The sequence below is a fragment of the Chaetodon auriga genome, chromosome 17 (assembly GCF_051107435.1).
Source record: "Chaetodon auriga isolate fChaAug3 chromosome 17, fChaAug3.hap1, whole genome shotgun sequence".
NCBI classification, from domain to species: Eukaryota; Metazoa; Chordata; class Actinopteri; order Chaetodontiformes; family Chaetodontidae; genus Chaetodon; species Chaetodon auriga.
In genome coordinates this window covers 15,745,474-15,767,984 of record NC_135090.1, presented here as the reverse complement: position 1 = coordinate 15,767,984, position 22,511 = coordinate 15,745,474, and the positions used below count along the sequence as shown (strand labels likewise).

The 22,511-nt window shown below is 43.7% G+C and overlaps 1 protein-coding gene across 5 annotated transcripts in view; it reads right to left on the bottom strand.

Moving 5' to 3' along the window:
* akap9 (A kinase (PRKA) anchor protein 9) overlaps nt 1-22,511 on the bottom strand; it is a 61,002-nt gene that overhangs the window by 20,388 nt on the left and 18,103 nt on the right. For 4 of the 5 annotated variants that reach the window (XM_076755330.1, XM_076755333.1, XM_076755329.1 and 1 more), the window contains 15 exons: nt 19,478-22,393; nt 18,088-18,168; nt 16,269-16,416; nt 15,986-16,056; nt 15,765-15,885; nt 15,257-15,354; nt 14,920-15,028; nt 14,483-14,717; nt 12,954-13,008; nt 11,664-12,011; nt 11,052-11,330; nt 8,636-8,772; nt 8,082-8,284; nt 6,002-6,234; nt 906-1,068 (listed from right to left, as the gene is read on the bottom strand). In XM_076755330.1, the coding sequence (XP_076611445.1) occupies nt 906-1,068; nt 6,002-6,234; nt 8,082-8,284; nt 8,636-8,772; nt 11,052-11,330; nt 11,664-12,011; nt 12,954-13,008; nt 14,483-14,717; nt 14,920-15,028; nt 15,257-15,354; nt 15,765-15,885; nt 15,986-16,056; nt 16,269-16,416; nt 18,088-18,168; nt 19,478-22,393 (5,197 nt within the window). The remainder of the gene's footprint in view (nt 1-905; nt 1,069-6,001; nt 6,235-8,081; nt 8,285-8,635; nt 8,773-11,051; nt 11,331-11,663; nt 12,012-12,953; nt 13,009-14,482; nt 14,718-14,919; nt 15,029-15,256; nt 15,355-15,764; nt 15,886-15,985; nt 16,057-16,268; nt 16,417-18,087; nt 18,169-19,477; nt 22,394-22,511) is intronic. The other variant, XM_076755332.1, reaches the window with a different exon arrangement.

The following is a 22,511-nucleotide window of genomic DNA, read 5'->3' as shown; positions in this document are numbered from 1 at the left end:
TCTCCCTCTGTGATGGTCTATCCTGTAGAACTATAAAGCTTTTTATGACAGCTAATATTTGCTAGTCTTCAGGAATACAGACACTGTACAAAAAACACTAAAACAAACACTGTAGCAGGACACAACTCAAGTAAAAGACAATACAAGATTAGAAAAAGCTATAAACTCACCATTATTCAGTGTGCACACAAAGCCAGAAACAAAGAAATGGCTGCTGGACTGTACGTTTGCCAAACTGTGACCTAAACTCAGCCCAGTCGACTGGGTTTGCTGTTTGAGAGAGTGGATGTTGTTGCAACAGTTGACCCTCCAGGACCAGCTGTCTCTGACATGGATGGGACGTTGCATTAGCTGCACCCCCGAAAAAATCTGTCACAGCACTTAAGACTGTTGTCAAAAATTATCCACTGACTTCCTGATGAATGGAGGTTAATAGATTTTCTTTCCTCTCAGACAAATACCCTCAACCTCCACACACGAACCCCAACGAATCAGACGTTTGAAGACGAATCAGAGACAGTCTGACAAACACAAATTACCATTTGTCAATTTCTCACCACAGATGGTCTCACTCTCCTTTACTCTCCCTTTCAAACAGCTGATCCCATCACTCCTTGTAACACCCCCTCCCCCAGACACATGCACACATGTATTTTCACAGCAGTGCCTTATGCTCTGTTTTCTGTAATCACTCTGACATACAGACACACGTCGTCACGCCACAGTTAGAGTCCACAGAGAAAAAGTGAGTGCTTCATTCGTGTCTTCCTTTAAAGCACTGAAGTGCAAAGAGTGCTTAACATATGAAAACTGACCCACATTTAGATCAAACTAATGTAGATGTCAGATTATTTATTTCATGCAGATCCTGACTCATACCACAGACGTCATCCTGATAAACTCACCCTCAGCCCGGTGGAGTTCCAGAGCCAGCTGCTCGCGTGCCCGGGCCTCCTCAGACAACCTCTCCTGCAGCTCCTCCTGCTTCTGCAGCAGCTCGTTCATCTCCTGGTTGTGGCGGAAGGACTCCCGCATCAGCTCAGTCTGGGTCAACCGGGCATGTTCAAGCTGAGGGGGGAAGAGGAGAGAGATGGGTTCACACGAGCAGAAGAGGAGGAAGGAAGAAGTAAGTGTAGAAGAGGAGACATTAAAAATGAATCGTTTGCTGTAAAGGGGCCAGTTATGATGTCAAAGGTCGGGGGTGGTACTGAGGTATTCAGCTGCAATCTCTAAAAGAAAGCATATTGATAGTTGATGGTATTACTGCACTACACATCCCTGCTGTCCACATTAATGACAGTGAGTGAGTGAAAAATTCATGCTTTCTAAACATCAATAGTTTGGTCTCATGTAATGCATAGAAGTGGACCACAGTTCACTGGCTTTAACTTCCACTTCAACTTAACTTCTACTTTATACACATTTATATGTTACAAAACATTTTATACCTTTTTACCACAGCAGTAGATTGTTTTTCATGTATTAGATATTGATTTTAACTCTATCTCCCAGTGCGTGCCATGCATTGGAACAATGAAGCTCTACAGTTGAGAAGATGTAGTGGCATTTTTTTCTTTAGGTGGGCCTACTTATAGGTGGGTAAAATAAGTTTTGCTGCTGACCCTGTCTACAGCAGTACCTTTGTTAGGTTCCATGCTGGGCTGCTTGTCCAAACTGGGGGCTTCTCGACCACCGTCAGGTAACATAATGACTATGGATAAGTACTTCATACAACCCCTAAAAAACCTGAACTATCCCTTTAATGTATGCGGTAGATTTTAGTTAAATATCAGCTGAAAAGCAAGTTACAGTTAGTTAAACAAGTTATTTTCAACTTGTTGTCACTTTTAAGAATGCACTGCTACTGTAACTCGTTCAAAAGTCAATAATAAAATGAGGTTACGTATCTGAACTATGCTGAGTTAATGATATAACATTTGTATTATGACCCGGTCAGGTGACAGGTGGCATATTTTCCTTTCAGCAGGCTCACATTATCAAACACTTACTTTCCACATATTTCCATATCTCCCCGAGCAAAGGTCTTATTGTAACATTATGGGAAGCCGGAAGTGGTAACGTGACACATAGAAGTCATACAATCTTTCACCTACTCTTTCAAAAGCAGCACAGATAGAGTTGTTGTGCTCCTACGTGCAATGACATTTAGCTTAGATCACATCTGCATGTGCAGACCTGAACATAACACAGGCTGTAAAACTGCATCAATAAAATATTTAACAGCACAGCTCTCCCCATCTGATGTGCAGACTGTTCAAAACCACACAAACCAAATCTCTGCGTATAATTTAAAAACTGTCCAACAGTGTGGGACACCAGGTGTAAACTTACTGTATAAGGAGGAGTGGGCAGGGAGATTCTGGAGATAACCTTAAGGAGGTGACCATTCGTCCTGTGGTTGATATGTGAGATCTGGGTCTGCACCACCACAGCATTTTTCTCATTCAAGGTGCTGCAGAGTGGGAAAGGTCGGGGAAGAGGCACACGAGATTCCACCTCGTACACATCCTGGTCCTCCCCTTCCACCCACGTCTTGCTCTGCATGCTGGAGTTCCAGTACGAGCGGTAGGAATCCATGGTAAAGGACGGACGGACAAAGGGGGTTTGTTATGTCAGAGCTGCTTTCCTGGAGGCATCAAAAGAGGTTTCCATTCGCTACGATCTGTCAGGCTGAGCCGTGCAACCGCGAATGAAGTCCAGAGGGGAATGAAGCGGTGAGCAACGTTGTGGACAGCTCCAAGCAACAGTTTCTATGCGTGCGTCGCACACAGAGCAAGAGTAAACAACATTTGGAGAGGGTGACATTCACGTCATGTCAATCACATTCTGCCCGGTGGAGGTAGAACCAGTTCAAGGTAAACACAGAGAGGAAATCATCCGGCAACGCTGAGGATATTTGGGGTCCTTGCAGAAAGTGTCATCCTCTGCAGCAGGTGGAAGTCGCATCTTGGTCCAGCAGCTCAAAGATCATTCCTGAACACGACCCCGGGAGGCGTGTAAACACAAAGGCAAGCATTTCCTCTCTTCACGTCCTCTGTTCGACGCTCTCTCTCCGCTCACTCTGACCTTCTTTCTTCACAGTAAAACCATATCATGCCGCTCGGTGAAGCTCACACCCCCACGCCTGCTCTGGGCTCGCTTTCTCTTTCTCTCTCTCTCTCTCTCTCTGGAGACTCATTAACAATACTATGCGGCCGTAGCAACCCTGACCTGTGGGGAAGCCTCCCACGGGCCCCTTTTAATTGTTAAGTTCAAGCGGCAGCCAGCCGAGAGTGAAATGACAGCGCTCCGGTCTTAAGTATTTCACTCATTGCCTTTTACTTCCTTCTTGGATTGCTGTCATTCCCTCTCCACGCATGCTCCCGTGCTCATACCACAATCTTACTCACTGTAGCCGGAGCTCTCTCTTGTCAGGCGAGGTTTACTTACCCCGGGCAGACGACTGTCAATCTCATACACTCACTTCGCCTCTGTCTACCCACGTGCTTTGAAAAAAAGAAAGATTCAATCCCAGACTTCCAGGGCAGTTTTCACCACTCGGCACAGGAGGCTTCTACCTCCACTTCCTACACTGATCGCACACAGCAGGTACTGTTTGGCAAAAAGTGGGAGGGAAGCAGGTGTGGCTTCAATCTTTGGAGCCAGAGGGCCAGGTAGGTTTGCAAATAGATCAGACACTCTCCCCACACACACACACAAATAACCCACAGACAACACATGCCCTTCCTGCAAAAGTTGTCAAACTGGATTCCCTCCCTGTGTAGCCGCACAAAAAAGCAATTAAGGCGTTCTGACACGCTGCCTCTCGGTCCCACCTACAGTCTCTGCTTGGCCTGTCAAATGTCAGAGTGACTGCACACCAACTATTTCCATCTCTCACTGAGGCGTCTCACCAGAGGACAAACACATCCCCAAAGCAAATTATTTACAGCAGTCGCTCAACAAAGACACTTAACATTCCTGACCGGCTCGTTACATCAATCTCTGTTCACGACGCTGCTTCACAGGCAAGACATGACGATCCGGCACCACTCGCAGACAAGACTAATGTGGATCAGATCGATAGCAGCAGCAAAATCATTGAACAAACCATTAGAGGCGTGGTTGAAAACAAGGTTATTGTGTCGTTAATTGTGTGTACTTGGAGGAGAGGGAAACTCTAACCATGTAACCTGCTTGTAAAAACTGCAGTGGGTCATTTGGGGTTACGACTGCTGATTATCTTTGAGTAATTTCTTGATGAATTTATTAAACATTTGTGCCTATAAATGTGAGAAAATGGTGGAAATGTCTATGCTGACATATGTAATTGCATGTTTTGTTTGTCACAGAAGAAGAAGCAAGTCCTTTTTGAAGCTCAAAATGATTGAAATGCATTTAAATGATTGATTGACTGATAACAAAAATTGCTGCCGTTTTATCGAATAAGCATTTCAGCTCAATTCTTCACGATCATACAGATCCTCTGATAGTGGGGCAAACCAGAATTTCTTGACTTTGTGACACTGTGATATAAAAAAGTACTAATAATAAGTCTAAAAATGGCAAAGGAGAAAATCTAAATAATTTAAAAAAGACCACCAGGAACACGCCTGAGTGAGTGTACTGTCATCAAAATATGGTGAGTGTAGCCTTTAAAAACCCCAAAGATGTACAAATACACAACATTCATCCAACATGTACTCTGTGGTGAACAATACTCGGCCTGAAATTTCTTTAAAGCTATTTTTAGATCGCCAAGATAAAACCCATCTCAGCGTGAGTAACGCATGAGTTTCAGCCAACGGGAAGATGTGCAGTCAGTTACAGTAACACATTCAATGGCCTAGTTAAACTGGCCCCGTCTCTGTGGGCCCACACTGGACGCAGCGGGGGGGTGCGCTGCCTGGAGAGCCCGAGGGGGGGGCGGAGCTGTTCTTCCCAACTGGACTACGATTGGCCGATTGACCAGACAAAAGCTCAGTGTAAATACAGCTCGTATCTATAGGCAACCAGTGGGAATGAGGCAGCTCTTTTGTGTGTGAATTCTAGACAGGCCAACTTTGTTGCCGGCCACATTCTGCAGCCTCATCCCCATTATGCCTCCATGGACAGGCGTAGAAACTCACAGAGGGGGTTAACAGTGTCGAGTGTGGGTATTTAAATGTTTGGACAAAGCCCGAATGTGTCACTAGAGCTTTCTGTTCATTGGTCACTTTCAGGCACGAACACACACAGGACTGTTCGTGAAGGGTTCTTCTGATATCTGCAAAGAACTGACGGACATTAAAAAAGTATTGGAAAGTGTCAGGGGATGAAATGTGGCATCAAATGTTTGGTCAGAATATTAGCCTGGTTTAGTAATTTAGTTTTTGATGATATTATTCTAATTTATGTAAATTAGGACAGCTAAGATAAAATAAGATAAGCTAAGCTAAGATAAGTGGCTGCTGGATTCAGCTTATTATTTACCGTACAGATTAAAGGACGCTGCAGAAAATGCACAAAAATGTCCAACTATTCCTTTAACGCTGACGCATGAAAGCGGTTTGGCACATTTTTATTAGAAGTTAGAAAAACATGTTTACGTTCTGCAAACTACGGTATTGAAAAACGTATTGTTTTGGTACCAAAACTCAACTTCTGTACTGGCATCAGTCTAAAATTTTCCAAAGGCCACCCAGTCGTAATATGAACTATTCAATTCTTTTGTCCCTTATTGAATTATCACACACCTGATAATTCAGACTGATTACCATTTTGTTTCACTTCATTCATTAATTGTAAAACTTTCATTTTATTCACTGTATTTTGAATCCCTGAACACTGAACATGTGGGTGACTCACATTTATATGACAGTGTGTTGTATGTGTAACTGTTTGCAAAAATAAGGCAGAATATTTCAGAAAAAGAGCTGTAGTCACTAACAGTTCCCTGAGTCAGCCAGGCGACGCTCTGAATACGAGTGGACAGCCGTTCATAGGGACCAGCGGTTTGTACCTGGTTGGTGGTGTCCGTGATGGCCATCAACATCTTCTCCAGAGCCGTTTGGAGTCGGCTGCTGATGCCCATCAGATACTCCTCGTTCTCTAGCTGCGTCCCCGCTCCCATCAACAGGCTTTCCATCATCTGCTGGGACACCTCCAGACCCTCGTCAGCCTCCGTCTCCCCAGACCACAAACTCACATCATCTGCTCCGGTCTCGCTGCCCTGGAGGCTTTCTGCAGAGTGACCTGGTATGACCAGAAGAACAGAGAGCGGGAACGTCACACACAAACCTCAACAGATTCAAAGCTGACTCAGCTCACAATCATGGAAAATGCATCTGAAGCTTGCATAATGAAACAAACTGGGGTGAGGCTCCATGTAAGACCTGTACCACCTTAACAATGTGAGTCATGTGTAGTTTATGTTCATAACAGAGCAGGATGCAACGCAATGCTAAATATATAACATTCATAATAAGGGTGTAGACTCATACATCATCAGGATCACATGAGCACATTATGCTGGCAGGACTGTGCCTTTAAGCTAGTTTACATGACTTCATCTGCTTTTAATTATTCCACTTTGTAACCTCACATTCACATTCTCACAGGAATATCATGAGAGCAGCGGGCAGCAAGTCAATATAACAACATGGCATATTCTAGAAGATGTTTTTCAGGACAAGAAAATCAAAACAAAATATCAGATATCAAATTATAGGTCACCTTTTTTTTAAAAGTTAAAGTATTAAACAAGCACAAAAGTGTTGAGTCCTGTCGTCTCTGTGTGAGCCGTACAGTTCTGTACCAGGACGCTAGAAGCAGGCGACAGTAGCGCCTCTATATTTGGTGCTTTTGCGTGTTTTACTGGAATGTTGCTGTTGTACGTCACTTAAAAGTTATTTACATAAAAACACATGATTAGATTAGAGAAGTGCTGCACTTACAAACCGTCATGCAGGGGTGTAATTTGATGAGCATCAACCATAATTTGCATGCAAGCATGCGATAACACCAGCGGTGACCTCGCATTCGCAAGCAACTCCAATTCATGAGTGATATCTACTGCGATCTGTAGCATGTGCAGCACAGCAGGAAAACAGGCTTTTGAGAAAGAGTAAAATGGGTGTTTAATACTGTGAAGGACTCTGTTTATACAGTGTATAGACTGTTTATAAGTGCTGAAACTAAGCACAAACATCATTACAGCCTGAATGAAACGGGCACAAAATTGAGTTTTATCGTGGTGATACATTATCAGAATTTATTATCACTTTTACCAGTGAGGTATGCCACATTTTAAAGATTAAGATCTTGGTGTCAGGTATTAAGTATTAGGATTAGCTTGTTAACATGAGACTTTGTTGTCTTTGGCTCCCATGGAGTCACCAGCTGCACTTACAATGAACCATTCAGTGGGAAGGCAAATCTGATATTTTTCTAACATCTGAATAACAGAACTAACTGTTCATGCTCTTATTTGCATGTGATCTGGTTGAATTTGTGCGTGAGAACAAGAGAAACGTGCATGCATGTACAGTATGTGTACATGTACACAAAAACTATAATCTGCAGGAGAAGATCCATTTGATTTGTTCATGTAATGCGTTATGCAGTCATGGTGATGAATTGCTCCATCGCACTGGACTACATTAGCATCAGGGGAGATTAGCTTTAATTGCAGTCACTGCTGCCAACACCACTCTGAATGTGGTGTCAGTATAATCTCTTTCACTGAGCTGAAGGTTGTATAAAAGGGCAATTAAGAACAGATTTCAAAACTTCAATAAATGTTTTTGTTTTCCATACCTCACGGATGAAAACTGATTCTAAGCTCTGATTGGATTTGGGATGCCAGGCTGACGGTGGCCCCAGATGCTAATGCCAGAGCAGCTGCCACGTTTTAAAACAACAAAGCACTGAATTATTTCTGATGTCTTTTCTTGCTTGCTTGCTAAACTACAAATCTCACCTCCAGCTAACTACCGACATCTGGCCCAACATATTTGGGTGGGTTGGGCTGTTGGATCTGTTGCTCAAACACAGACGCCAGCATTTATGATAAACGATGACTTAGACTTGAAGTTACTTGCCTGCAGGTCTGTGGGGCGCTGTGTGAACTCTCTGCCAGGTAGCTCTCTGCGTGGTGGAGTGGGGAGGCGTAGCCTGCTGCACTTCACTGGAAGCAGACAGACTTTGCATGTGGAGGCCCATCGTTTCCTCTGCTGCTGCTGTAGTCTTCAGGACTTCAACCAGCACTTGACTGAGTTTCTCATTGGCCTTCCGTAAGACATTTCTGAAAGCAGCAAAATCAGCCGTTAACAGCAAGTAGTAAGTAAGTAAAGAACAGTTTCTTACTCTAAATATCTGTAACAGAAAGGCTTGGGACAATTAGTGACATATTTGTCACTCTTTGATAGACAACACACTGAAAATTGAGTCCACTTTGGCTTCAATTGAAAATCAAAAATTCATCTTTTCCTAATTTATGCAGAGTGTATAACACAAACAAACGTGCAACAGGTTATCATGAAGGAACAAGTCAATACAAAGCAAAAGTTAAGAATGTTCTCCTTCGTGAAGCGTCTCTGTGCACAAACTTGATTGAATTATCATCAGATACTATGAAAACAGTTTCTGTCACTACCTTTCAGCGTCCTTATCGGGGGACTCTCCATCATCCTGCGATGGTAATTTGCCTCCACGAGCCTGCTCTATTCTCGGCCCCCCCGGATCTTCCTCTTCCTCATCTTCTTCTTGACCGTCTTCTCTCTTCTTTAAGGCCTGCACAGGCAGGAGAGAGAACACAGACAGCAGCCCCGTCATTGCAGAGTTGCAGTTGGATCAGCAGACTCCTGAAAACTCTGGGCAGCCACCGACAGAGCGGCTGTGCGTGCGGCCATTAGTAAAAGTGAATTCAAATAAGGCACACGCGTACACACTGGCCTTGTACGAGCACACAGACACACACAAACACAAAGACGCACTTCTAACTCCCTTGGAGCCGAGAGGAACACTAGTATCTTTGTGCTGCTATGGCAACAGGTGCACCTGAGGCACAGCGACTGGCAGAGGCGATAGCGCCACCTTCTGGAAGAACAGCAGAGATACAGATGCTTCACTGTGGGCAGACTGCAGATGAGTGAGACTGAATCAGTCAAAGAATCACATCTTTAGACTGTCTGAGTAACAAACAACATTCAGCACTTTAGCTTTAACATGCTTTTTCTGATTATGTTACATTTTTTGTGCCATATTTTTTTAACATTGTTAAACAAAAACTATACAATTGTGTTGAAACATTTGCAAATGACTTTGTAAACCAAGGTTTTCACACCTCTGCTGTTACTGTTGTGTTACTGCGAACAGGCCAAAATCAAATCTGTTCAGATGATGACGCAATCCTGGTTTTTATAGCAGCACTTCTCCACCTGACTTACAGTGTAAACCTTCCCAGCTCACATGATCGTTAAGACACTACCGCAGGTCACATGACACATGAACTGCGCCTGCAGAGGATGTACACTTTCTGTGTGTGCATGCATTCTTTTAAAGGGACTTTTCAGTTGTGACCAAAATAGAAGCTATATGCAGTCTTAGCAAAAGATCCCTCTGGCTTTTTACATCACACTTCTCAACCATCACAGTTTATTTTCTTTGGTTCAACTCTACAAAATTCCCTTTTGATGAAATTTCTGGTGGTGTTTTTGCAGAAATCAGATAATTCAGGAGAAAAGCATGGATCTAAACATCTAAACATGGGAAAAGTACAGAGACATTTTTCTCATCATTAAAACTCATCTCAGCCAATTACAGAAGCTCAAGAACTTTGTTTAACTAAACTATCCTTACTGAATCACTGTGTTGGAGCAACTCATCTCAAGAAAACCGAACCTGACAGCCACTGCTATCACACAGTTAAAGCCTAATCATGCAATAAATGGTCAGTGAAAGCCGAGCAGGCCCTGGGGTGAGTTCTTCAAGGCACTGGGAGTGATTTAAAACAAAATCTCAAATCAACATGAGGCAACCAGTGCATGCAGACGAGAAAATAAGGACGATTGAGAATGTAAAATGTTATCCTTTGACAGCAGAGGGTCAACAAATATGCTTCCTGTAAAATCACAACTGCTGTGAGAGACACTGTGATATTCGTAGACGTTGTTTGTGATTATTAAAAGAGCTGTTTCAATGCATGTTAGTCCCTGGTCTGAGAAATAAAGGTTTGCTGTATACAACCCCCAAAAAGTTGCAAGTTGGGCCACTGTGCAAAACTTAAAACTGAATATGATAATATGCTAATCCGCTTTAAAACATTCTCAACTGAAAACAGCACAAAGACAATATACTTAATGTCTGACATCATCAGCTTCATTGATTTTTGTAAATATCTGCTTTTTCTGAATCTGATGCCAGCAACACTTTTGTATACAGGATGTTACTTCACAGGCTTGGAAACACATTTCGTACACAAATGACTGCATTCTGTTATTATTTACATTTTACACAGCGTTTTTGGTTGTATACGAGTAAAATAATAAGGAGGCTGTATCCTATTCAAAGAGGACAGTGAAGTTGAGTATGTTCAGTACACATTGTTTTACATGTTTCTGTGCTGCTTTTGGGATGAAATGCGTAATAATAATAATAATAATAATAATAATAATAATACCCGTCATCATCATCGTCATTATAATATTGCTACAACATCCCACTTTACACACAGTGCATTAATGCTGCTGCAGATTAATCAAATATGTTGCTGCATATATTTGGATCCTGGTTCAAACACAAGAAGATAAAACTGCTTCAACCACATTATTATTTGCAGTATTGAGAGCAGATCGCTGTGAGCAGGTAAAGAGCAGTGAAGAATAATATCAATATTAGCTTAAGCATAAATAATCAATGATGGAGTAATGGATGCAACACCTGCATTGCGACACAGTGCATCTAAACATTAGTGACACAGCAGTAATGACTGAATGAAATGTGTGCAGTGTGGTGAAAGTGGAGAGTAAATCAACAACACAATGTGTGACAGCTCAGTCTGTGACACCGACCTGTTCTGGTCTGGATCCGGTTTTCTGCAGCTCCTCTTTTAACTTTCTGATCTCGGCATTCCTCTCCTCCAGCTCCCTCTCCAGTCTCTCCTTCTCCACCTCCTCCAGCCAGGCGCCCGAGGTGAGCGAAGCTGTGGGAGCCCTCTCCTCACGCTCCCTCTCCTCCACCTCCTCTTCGTCCGACTGGGTCTGCATGGAGGTGCACCTCTGGCAGGCACGCTTTTTGATCCGAGCCAGCTCAGTCTGCTGTGCAAACTCCACGGACATCTGAACTATGGCCTGTCAGGAAACACGGATCCAAAGATAACGTGTGTTAAGACTCCATTTGATACGGATACACAGAGATCAGATCAGAGTGCTGCTGAAGTGTTATTAGCAATTTTACATAATAACTGTTTTCTCCCCTCATACAGATTCAAAGATGGAGATGAAGATAACCAGCAAATATTCATATTTAAGAACCTAAACAGCAAATTCACTGATTACTGATTGATCCACTGTTTGTTTCAGCTCCAACTGCATCCTTTCATGTCAAACAAACTGAATGGAATTGTCTTCTTTTACCAGTGGACCCAAGGGTTGTATGAAAACACAAAATACATGGCCACCTACCTTGGCAACTTCCTCCTCAACTCTCTTCCAGTCTTGTTTCTCTTCCAGCACGACCTGCCCAGCTTCCCCGAGGCTCTGAATGGAGCTTCCAGCGCCGTTAATACCGTTGAGATCCTGCTCCTTCTCTCCTCTCTCTTCCTGACGCTCCTCTCTTTTCCACTCCTGTTCTCTTTCTTCTCTCAGTCTCCTCAGCTCCTTGTTGTGCTGCTCTTTGAGCTCAGCTACTTCTTGGATGTATTTGTGGTAGAGAGCTTTCCTCAGCGCCTGCAGCTGTGCTGTCAGGCCTGCAGACCTGGCAGACCAGCGCAGCTCTACACCTCCCTCTGACAATTCCTCCTCACCCAGGTCCTGTGAAGAGAGAAGGAAGCAGAGAAGAGGGAGAAAGAAAGTTAAAAAATTACAACTAATGTACAAGATAACAGCAGCTGTTGTTAATATGAAGCAGATAACTAATTATGAAGTTACATGTAAAAGTTCCTCAAGACTGTTCCTGAAATAAACATGTGCTCTTTACTGTAGCTAGACCCCATCGGCCTTTAACGATGATTAAATACACTGTTTTGTTCCCCCCACCCTCCTGGGATGATGAAGCGATACAGAGATGTCTTGCATTACATTTCAGCAACATTTTCCCCCGAACACACTACCACTCTTGTCTTGCAATGAATCCCTGTTTGTTTCACAGTAATTCAGCCTCGTCAGTACCAATCGCCACAAGCTAAACATTTCCAAATCCAAACATACAATGTCTGAAACTGTATTGTGCCCAAATTTGTTTCAGTGCCTTTCCCGTTCTCACTCTTCGCGCGCTCCTGTCAATCTTCCACGCTCATATCTACCTCTCTGATCTCTGCACGAGTCGCAACCGCACGAGCTGTGGCAACTTTGAGGCTGGAGGGAGAGACAAACTAAGACGCGAGGGAAGTTGGAGTGACGTGACTGAGAGGTGGCGTAAATGGAGGGCAGTTCATTCGCGCGAGACAGAATTCTCCTTTCACGCAGCCGCCAACACAAGAGGACGTCCGCTTGGCTCACGAGCAACGCGATAAAACGGCAGGTTATGTAACGTCCGACCCTTTCAATCATTAAGATATAGGACCCTTTCATGACGCTGCTTCTGGAGCAAAGCTGCAGATTTAGGGCACGTTTTAGCCTAAAGGCTGCAACTGCCCCCTCCCACCCACCCGTACTGTCATAGCTTCTTAATGCATGTACACGTTGCAGCTCGTAGTAAGATGTGATGCATGTGACACGGAAGATTTAGATGAGGGCAAAATGAAGCAGCCAAACCTTTTGTAGTTCCTCTCTGTGCTCCTCCATCGCCTCAGAGCTGGATTCTGTAACACTGGACAAGCAGAAAGGGAAAACGCCACGTCAAAACGAATTGATCTAATTTCTCTTTAAAATGATCTAAGCGGCAGCCAGAAAGACTGTGTGACGATGCTACAGGTAAGTATAAATGTAAATTCTTAAAAGGTGCTCATAAGGACACAAAGCAGCTTTTGTTTGTGAAATCATTAACGATGAATGTACATAAACAAAACAGCCAAAACAAAGGAAAAAAACTCAAAACTCTAAAAACCTGGAGATATTAGGTTTGCTTTGTGAAAGAAAAGCAGCAAATCCTCATATTTGAGACGCTGAAATCAATGTTTGAATGAATGAATGTTGAATGAACAATGTTTTTCTGCTAAAATTTCCAGACATGCGTGACTATTGACTATTCATTGACTAAGTAGTTGCAGTAATCGCTTAATTGTTTCAGCTCGTGATATGACAAATTCACTGTCCGTTATAGTTACCTTACCTTGCACCACTTCATGACTGAATGTTAACTAAACATAAGTACACTATAATGTATCTGGATATACCAAATGTGACTGTACTCCACATTTAACTGTATGTCTAAGTTTCTCGAGCATGGCTTGAGTTAGAAAAAAAAAGGATTTAAGAAGCTCACTGGTGTTGAAAACCACCTCAGTAATTATATTTTCAACATCAAACAGTGGAGGGCAGCAGCACCTCAGTTTTCATAGTTAGTGCCTCACTGTTATCCCTGAGGAAGAGCTCACCCACTGTGATACAGTCTGGCTTTGGAAGAGAGTGTGATGTAAGTTATTACATGTGTATAAACAACCAGCAGATCTTAGATATGAGAGGTCGACAAACAGATTATTCAGTAAACACAGTTAACAATACTGCCTTAAATTAAGTGTAATTATGTATTTCTGTTCTGACACAGCATGTACTTGTGAACCGTGGGTGATAAACAGGTTCACGCAGGCTCCTGACACACTTTGCTATTACAGTGTAATCTTAAGGAACCTCATATAATTCAACATACTGAGTGGCGCACGCTTAAAAGGTCACATTCATCTTGTTTTCTACACTCGATGATCACGTCCCTCAGGAATGGCTAAAAAGGTACTTTTATAGGTTAGTGGGCTAACAAAAGGCATGAATTACGCTTCAAACAACCCAGTGAATATTTCATTAGGGAAGGCCTTATTGTCGACTGAACTGGGTCAGGTAGCGTCCACGTGCTCCACAGGATGTGCAGACCGGCTCCTATTAGCGGTTATCTGCACAAGATCATGTAGCTCAGCCTGCGGCTCTTCTAACACGTGCAGTCCATCAATCAATCGAGAGCATTGTGCTATTTTAAATGTGTATTCTCCCAAAGTTAGAAATTGTTTCCTGTATTTAACATATATAAATATGTTCTTATCTTTAGATATGGAAGGAGAGTTTGCTGCCTAGGACTGAATACATACGAATATATTCTATATGCAGAAACACAAACAATCAGCTGTCATCACCTGAAGTGGGTCTGAGTGCCTGTGACCTCCTGCAGTCGCTGCTGCAGCACGAACAGCTCGGTGAGGTATCGCTCCTCAGTCTCTGTGGCCTGCTGCTGGTAGTGAGCTCGGAGATGCTCCACCTCCTGCCTGTGACTCTCCTCCAGCCGGAGCTGCTTCTCCTGCTCGTCGGCCTTCAGCCTCTGTAACTCCTCGCTGAGGCAGGTGGATGGTGCACCGCCTCGCTCCTCCGCACCTGACGAGAAGAGAGGTGAGTTGTGGAATTTGATGTGATCAATTGGAAAGCATTTAAGTTCAGAATCAGGCTAAATGGTGACCTGAGCTACTCATTCACAGATACAGAGAACAGAAAGAAGACTACAGAGTACTGAACTTTTGCCTGTTTGTCATCTCATTACGCGCCTCTTTTTCGTTCGAGAGGATAACTCCACCTTTACCTTTGCTTGTTGAGGCGCTTAAGCTGCTGGCAGCTTGCACACGCAGGTCGGAGATCTCCTTCTCGCTGCTGCTCTTCAGTTCATCGTACGCCGTCTGCAGCTCCATCATCTATGAGACAAACAGATTTGTGTGTTATCCTCTCTGTTCCCCAAACACACTTACAGCATGCACCATTTCCATACCACATACACACTGCGCACAATATGTGTGCTATTGTATACAAATACTGCATACAGTACATGCACCAACGCCTGCTGATCAAACCACTACTTTTGAATCTCACTGTCGATTAAACTTAACAAATAGCCAGCAAAATGTATGTAAAGAGGTTTTTACCTTGTTCCCATCAGCTCGCAGCAGAGCCTGAAGCTGCGACAGTCGCAGGTGTTCCCGCTCAATCGTCTCCTTCACCTGTTGAAGACCTCTGTAGAGCTCTACAAGAGAGAGCGATTTGGTTTTTAGATTTAGATTCTAATGGAGACATCTATTTGAAAATGTGTAAATGTCATGAAGAGACAAACAATGATGTGACTGAGGTGGAAGGACACTGTTGCTTTATGTAATTTATAGAAATGTATTATATGAATGTATTATATAAGTCAATACTCTCCCTGTGTATATATATTTTTGACTTTTTATTTATTATTATAATTATTGTCACTATTTTTTTTTCTTGTTTTTTTATTCATTTGGACGTTGGTGTCTTTTTTCTAGTTGTGTTAAAGCACTTTGTAGGTATAAAATTAACTTCATACGTGCTGGTGTGTACGTATTATACTACCTTTCATACTCCCTTTTATACTTGTTTAAAATTGTGATTTAATTTCTTTAAAAGACAAATTACCTCTGGCCTCCAGTACAATGGAGGTGGATTCACTAGTTTCTGGTCTCTCCACTGAAGGGGGCGGCCGCCCCTCTGCATCAACACTCTCCAAAAACTCTTCACCGAACATCTTTTGAAAACACTGCACACATAACAGACGGAGACAAGGTTACACGTTTTAGAAAACTGCCAACAGACACTATTAACATTCATCCGGAGAACGATTTCTCTTCAATAATCACCTGAATGATCTCACTGCATTCTTTTGACACTGCTTGTAACATGTTGTGGTATTTGAACGTTTTTGGCTCATCTGGGGAAGAAAAGCAGATGTTTAATATATTTCACGGAGGCCCTGATAAACACACGATGACCAACAAAATACAAAACAATGCTGGAGACATCCAGCAGGCAGAATCCTGCTCTGTTTGGATCCATCACGAATGATTAAGCCTCTCTGAGGAGACCTGCGCTTTGCCACAAACACAGACGCACAGGAAGGCAAGTGACTACACATCTACTCACCCTGGTCACCGTGATCTTTCAGATTCTGCAGCTTCAGCTCCAGCGAGTGCGTGCGGGCGTCCGTCTCCTCCTGCAGCAGCTCGAGCTGGGCGGCGTGGATCTGCGACAGGCTGATGCGCTGGGCCTCCATCTGCAGCCTGCACTCACCCTGCAATACACAGGAAGAAATATCAGGACATTGACACGGCTGGAATAAACCACAGGGAAAGATTTTTCACATGTGTGATTTGATTTTATTTCAGACTGTTTGTCTTAATATTCCTGAAAATCTTCAACGAGATGACACTAAATGACGCTGAGAGAAAAAAATGCTACAAACAGTAGATGCGTATCACTAATAATTTATCATAAATCAAATTACGCAGCGTGCTACATGCATCTGCTAATCAGACGAGCTAAATGATTAAATAACATAATTCCACCAATCCTATTTTTATGACAGTTGCACTAGGCATCTGTGTTCAGGATGAGAGGTCTGCCATTATCACTCCTGTAACAGAGAACAAAAGGCAAACAGTGAGGCCTCTTTCTCTAATTATGCATTAGCGCAAATTCGTTAGGGTTACACCACTATGAAATTGTGATTCTGTTACCTTTGATGTCAGATGTTTTTAAAGTGCACTCTACATTTTAATTAGGCCGTATTTAAAAGGCTTTGTTATGATACAACCTCCCCATCTGCACTACGCTGTCAGATGTGGTGCAGAGAGTCCTTTCAAACCTGTAACTGCTCAGATGTTCAGATGTTACTGCTTAAAACATGCAGACAAGAGACAGTCAGCGGCCAACAAGCAACAGACCGCTGCTACACACACACACCAGCGACAAGGACAGAATTACTTCTTTGATGACAATTACACAAGTTTGCCAAGAAACATAACCCAGAGAGGAAATTACTAAAAGCCGGTTTTACATTTACTATTCTAAATACCATTTATTGCAAGGACCACTCGAACAAACTGATTTCCTCTTGAGTGGCGTTTATGCAAATCTGTGGCATTCAGAAATGTTCATATAACCAGAATTTCTTCTTTGCTCTTCAAGCCTTTCATACGAGTGATGTAAACAACAGACAGTTTGCCTTTTCCTCCAGTGGCAAAACATCTCTTTGACTTGTAATGAATTACAGTATAAAGCCCTAATCTGAGTGGATTCAGAGTTTAAATTGTACACTGAAAAACGTTTGATGCGGTTTGAGGATGTTTAGATTTAATTGGCACATTTTTGCAGTGATAATTTTACAGTTCAGTAGTTGTTAGTAGGTTGCTCTCACTCCTACATCTGCCTCGCGGCGCTGTCGAGGACCATCCTCCGTTGCGCCACACAGTCCAACATCAATGACCACTTTGCTTTAGAGAGATGTTTCCCTGATGTCCCTCTTTGCTTCTGTCACACTATGGCCCTGCTCTGATAACACTGCGTTGGCAGCTGTTTTACTCCTCTAATCCCGCTACTGACTTGGCTAAATTTGTTTTGTTTTTTGTCTGCAGACTTCTGGCTGCAGGACTTCAAGCTCCACAGTCTAGATCTTCTTTTTAATCTCAGGTTACATTTTTGTAAGCGCCAAAGAACAGAGCAGAAGAGGCAGCCTTTGTATAGCGATTTGGGGGTGTTTGTAATTCAAATGATCTAATCTCTCAAGAGAGTTTGGTGAATCCAAGTTTTGCAAACTTCACAAACAGATATTTAGGATAAAAAGTACAAACTGTGCTTCAGCTGCATGAGCACCTATCTATTGACCTTTACGCCACACTGTGTGATGTAGCATCTACTGACACTGAAAAGCAAAAGCCAGGATGTGAGCTTAAGTGACATTTACATGCTCAGTCGTCTCTCCCTCTTCCTCTGGCCCCTGACGCACGACAGGCTCCGCGTGGTGGCTCGTCCCATGTCTGCTCACCTAAACAAGCAAGCGGAACAAAAACGTTGCACTTTTTTTAACTGTTGCACTTATTACCCCAGCACAAATGCAGACATTTAAGACACTGATGGACAGAAAGACAAGGTGCACCATCACTTCCTGAGGCGGAGCAGAAACTAACTGAACAGTAAGTGAAGAAATCATCTTATTATTCAAATGAGCCATTATAATTTACAGCAACAGGGTGCCGGATGTCATCGAGTTTGCTGTTATTTCAGTTCAAGACTTTGACAGAACATCAAACATAGACTCAAAAAAATGTCATTTTCCCATGCTAATCAGCACCAGGAGCAAATTCTACAACTACTTGAAAGACGTTTTAGGTTTTTGATCAAGTAAAAATGTAATTCTGGACCATATGTAACACTCCAACCCAGGAGGTGACAAAAAACAATGCAAAACACATATGAAATGGCAGACACTGTACACTATCTTTTGCCTGGTGTAATTGAGACACATCTTGAAGTGACACAGACACAGAAGTGACTGGGGTAAAATGGCTTCTCACCTCAAACCCTTCACTCCCTGCAGGATGGAGAGAAACTAGAATGTACACATTTCTACACAACGTCAATGATTCATAGCTATCAGAAGACTGTGGGTGATCTTTTCTTTGTTTGCTTGTTTTCAGCCCTTTTCAACACGAAATGCAGTTTGAGGACAGGCAGCATCAAATGAAAGCAGACTATAAATATTGTATCGTGCCCCTTTAAAAGTAGGAATGAGCAGAATATCGATAGAGTCTTGACACTAACACTGTTATGTGCAGGCTTTGCTGCGTGTGCATTTTCTCTTTTACATTATTCTTCCCACAATGATCCCACTTACTGTTGTCGCTGATCAGTCTGCACTCGGCACGAACTTAAAAACATATGGCTATCTTTGAACACAACAGTCAGACTGTGCTGTTTCAACGCTACCTTTGGGAGCAAGCCTGCAGACACTCAGGCAATTTGCCATCATGACCGTTAGTCACAAGAGAGAAAGCAAGTCAGTGCTGAAATGCCTCAGTCATATTCGGTTCAATGTTAGAGCTCGATCTACGCAAACCACACATTTTTAATGAAGCTAATAACAATATCAGACATCACTGCATTAATTGTGAACGTGACACGTTTGAGGCATGCAATCACAACTCCGCTTTCTTTTGACGTGCAGTTTTATGAAAAGCCCTTTAATCACTCAATCAAACATGTAATTTAATCGGACTTAAAAAGGCAGCAGAGAAAAAAGGCAGCAGGGTTCGTGATACAGGAGAGTGGTGCAGTAGATGCATGTGAGTGCTTACCTGTTTGTTGATGTTGTCCCTGCCTCCGTCTCCCTGGTACCCGTCGGTGGAGTCCTCCTTACCGGCCCTCTCTTGTGAACATGACATAACCTGGCTCTCCATCTGAGGCTGCATCTCCGGCTCTGCAGCACTTGTAGCTCTCTCTTCCTCCACCGCTGCCTCCTCGTCCTCCTCCCTTTGTCGTTCCTCTCTGCAGTCTGAAAGAGCGGTGCCCAGTTTGCGCTCCTGCTTGGACCTCTGTCGCCTCTTGCGCCTGTTTGACCCTGAGGCTGTGGACTTCTGCGGGGAGGATCGTCCCTCAACAGGTCCCTCCCCCGAGCACTGGGCTGCTGTTGCTGTTGCTGCTGCTGCTGCTGCTGCTGGAGACGGAGTCTGTGAAAGCCTCTGGAGTTCCAGGGTTTGCCGGATGCTGTCTCTCTCTGATTCAGCTGCCTGTAAGAGGGACTGAAGAGTCTTTATCTCCTCTTGCAAAGACTGAATCTGAAGGTGATGATCCTCAAAAGAACAAACTGACTCAACGGCTTGCTCTTCTTGCTCGAGCTTTCTCTGGGCATCCTGCCCTCTCGCCTGCTCTCTCATAATCTCTTGCTTCTTTTCCAGTTCTTTCCCGAGGCTTTCATTTTGAGAGATGACCTTTGCTTTTTCTTGTCTCACGTTCATCAGCTCTTCTTCCAGCTGTCCCACTTTGCTCTCGGTGAGCATCAGTTGCTCTGTAACTTCGGAAAGCCTCCCAGCCAGGCTTTCCTTCTCACTCAGTGTAACACTCAGTTTCTCCATTAGCTCAGTAGTATCTTTTTCGATCACAGCTTTTTCCGACCTGTCTGTATTTGTGTCCTCCATTTTGATATTTGTGCTGCTCTCCTCCAGCTCCCGAATCTGCGACTGAAGGCTGGCAATTTTTGCCTCAAACTCAAGTGTCTCCTTCAGCGTCCTCTCCTCTAACTGTGTCTTTGCCTCAATAAGACACGTGTACTCCTCCTTCAGCTCCTGATAGTTCACCTCAAAATTCTTTTCAGCAAAAGAGAAAGTAGTCCTCTGCTTTTCAATTTCCTCACTGAGCCCAACTACTTGTTGCTGTGTTTGATTGTTCGCTGCTGTGAGTGTCTCAATTTTCATAATTTGTGAGTCCAGCTCTTCTTTCAAGGCGTGATTAGACTCTCTCAGTGTCTCCTTTTCCTGTTCCTGCTCTTTCCATTTGTTCTCCCAACATTGTTCTCTCTCTTTTGACTGGTTTTCAAGCACCTCTGTCTTTTTCAGTAATGTCTGAATTGTGTTTTCCATTTGAGCTCGTTCTTCTCCTCCCTTTCTCAGTTCCTCGAGCTCTACCTGAAGCTCTTGCAGCTGCAGGACAAGCTCGTCTGCTTTGGAGCTGTGCAAGGCGAGCTTTAGATCTTCTTTTAGTCCAAGAATTTGGTGCAAAAGCTCGTCTCGCTCTGCGGCAAAGCTCGCCTTCTCTCTTTGTAACAAATGCAGTTTTTCCTCAAAACCGCCCCGCAGCTCATCCAGCGCTCTCTCGTGTTTGACAGCGGCTTCATTGAGAAGGTTTTCAGTGTTCAGGAAGCTCTCCCTTTGCAACTCTTCCCTCAGACTGGTGAGCTCTTCCTCGTGGCTGAACAGAAGCTGAGTCCTCAGTCGTTCCAGCTCTGCTTCCTGTGACTCCGCCATGCGATCAAGCACAGCATCCTTCTCCCTCTCCAGCATCTCCAACTTGATCTTGTAGTTGGTTATTTCTGACTCGTGCTTTGCTTCTGCCTCTTCTGTAGCTTCCTGAGTGGCAGCCAGCTCGCTCTTCAGATTGTCAATAGTCTCCTGGAGGCGCTGTAGTTCACCCTGCTGGCTTTCCTGAGAAATAAGACTGTGGGAGACCTGCTCCTCTTTTTCTTTAGCAGAACGGAGATCCTGGAGAAGATCCTCAACCTTGGCCTGCAGGTTGAATTTCTCTTGGGTGACTTGGCTAAGCTCATGTCTGACTTGATCGTGCATTGCTTGGGATTGCTCTAATGTCTCTTGAAGCTCCCTAATCTTTGCATTGAGGGAGTCCACCTCAACAGTACTAAGAGCGACGCTTTGAGACAGCTGTTGTGCTTTTAGAAGCTCGAGCTCAGTGCGATGTTGCTCCGTCATTTGCTCCACTCTCGCTGCATGCTGTAAATTCAACTCCTGCTTCATCTGGACTATTTGCTGGCCATACATCTCATCCAGCTCTGCCCTCAGGAGGTCGAGCTTCCTCACACTCTCTTCCTGCATCTTTTGGACGGTGTCACTCTCAGACAAGCTGCCCTGGTGGTAACGCTTCTGCAGGTCCTCGACTGTGCCCATGAGCTGCATGATTTCACTGGATGACATTCGCTCTTTCTGTCTGGAGTTTGCAAGTTCACCCTTACAGCTTTCTAACTCCATTCGCTCTTTCTCTAATTCTAATTTACAACTCTCCATTTCGGTTCTACAACTTTCTAAGTCAGACTTCATGCTTTCCAACTCATCCACGCATCTTTCAAGCTCTGATTCTTTTGCGGCCAGTCGCTGCTGGAGGTCACCCTGGCGTTTTTCAGAGGACTCCAGCTCATCCTCGAGCTGCGTTAGAGAGCAGTCACGTTCAGATATGACTCTCTCTTGCTCTGCTATAATCAGGTCTTTTTCATCCGACTGGTGTATAATATTCTTATCTGTAGTCCGTCCCACATGGACAAGCTCCTCTCTGAGCAGGGTCAATGACAGCTCGTGTTCTGTGATTATTGCTGTTTGCTCTGAAATTAACTGATTTTTCTCTTTCAGTGTTTGTGCAAAAGAGTCCTCCGCCGTTCTCAGCTCTGTCAGCGACTGCTTCTGACTCGAAATAACTTTTTCTTGTTCAGCAATTCTCAGGTCCTTCTCGCTTATCCTTTGTGTAAGCGATTCTTCTGATCTTCTCCCTGACTACAATGAAAAACCAATTGTTAGAGATGCGGGGGCAATGTTGAGAACATACTTTCTGTACTTTGTACATTCAACAAAATATGTCCACGAGATATCTGCTGGATCACACGAGGTAACT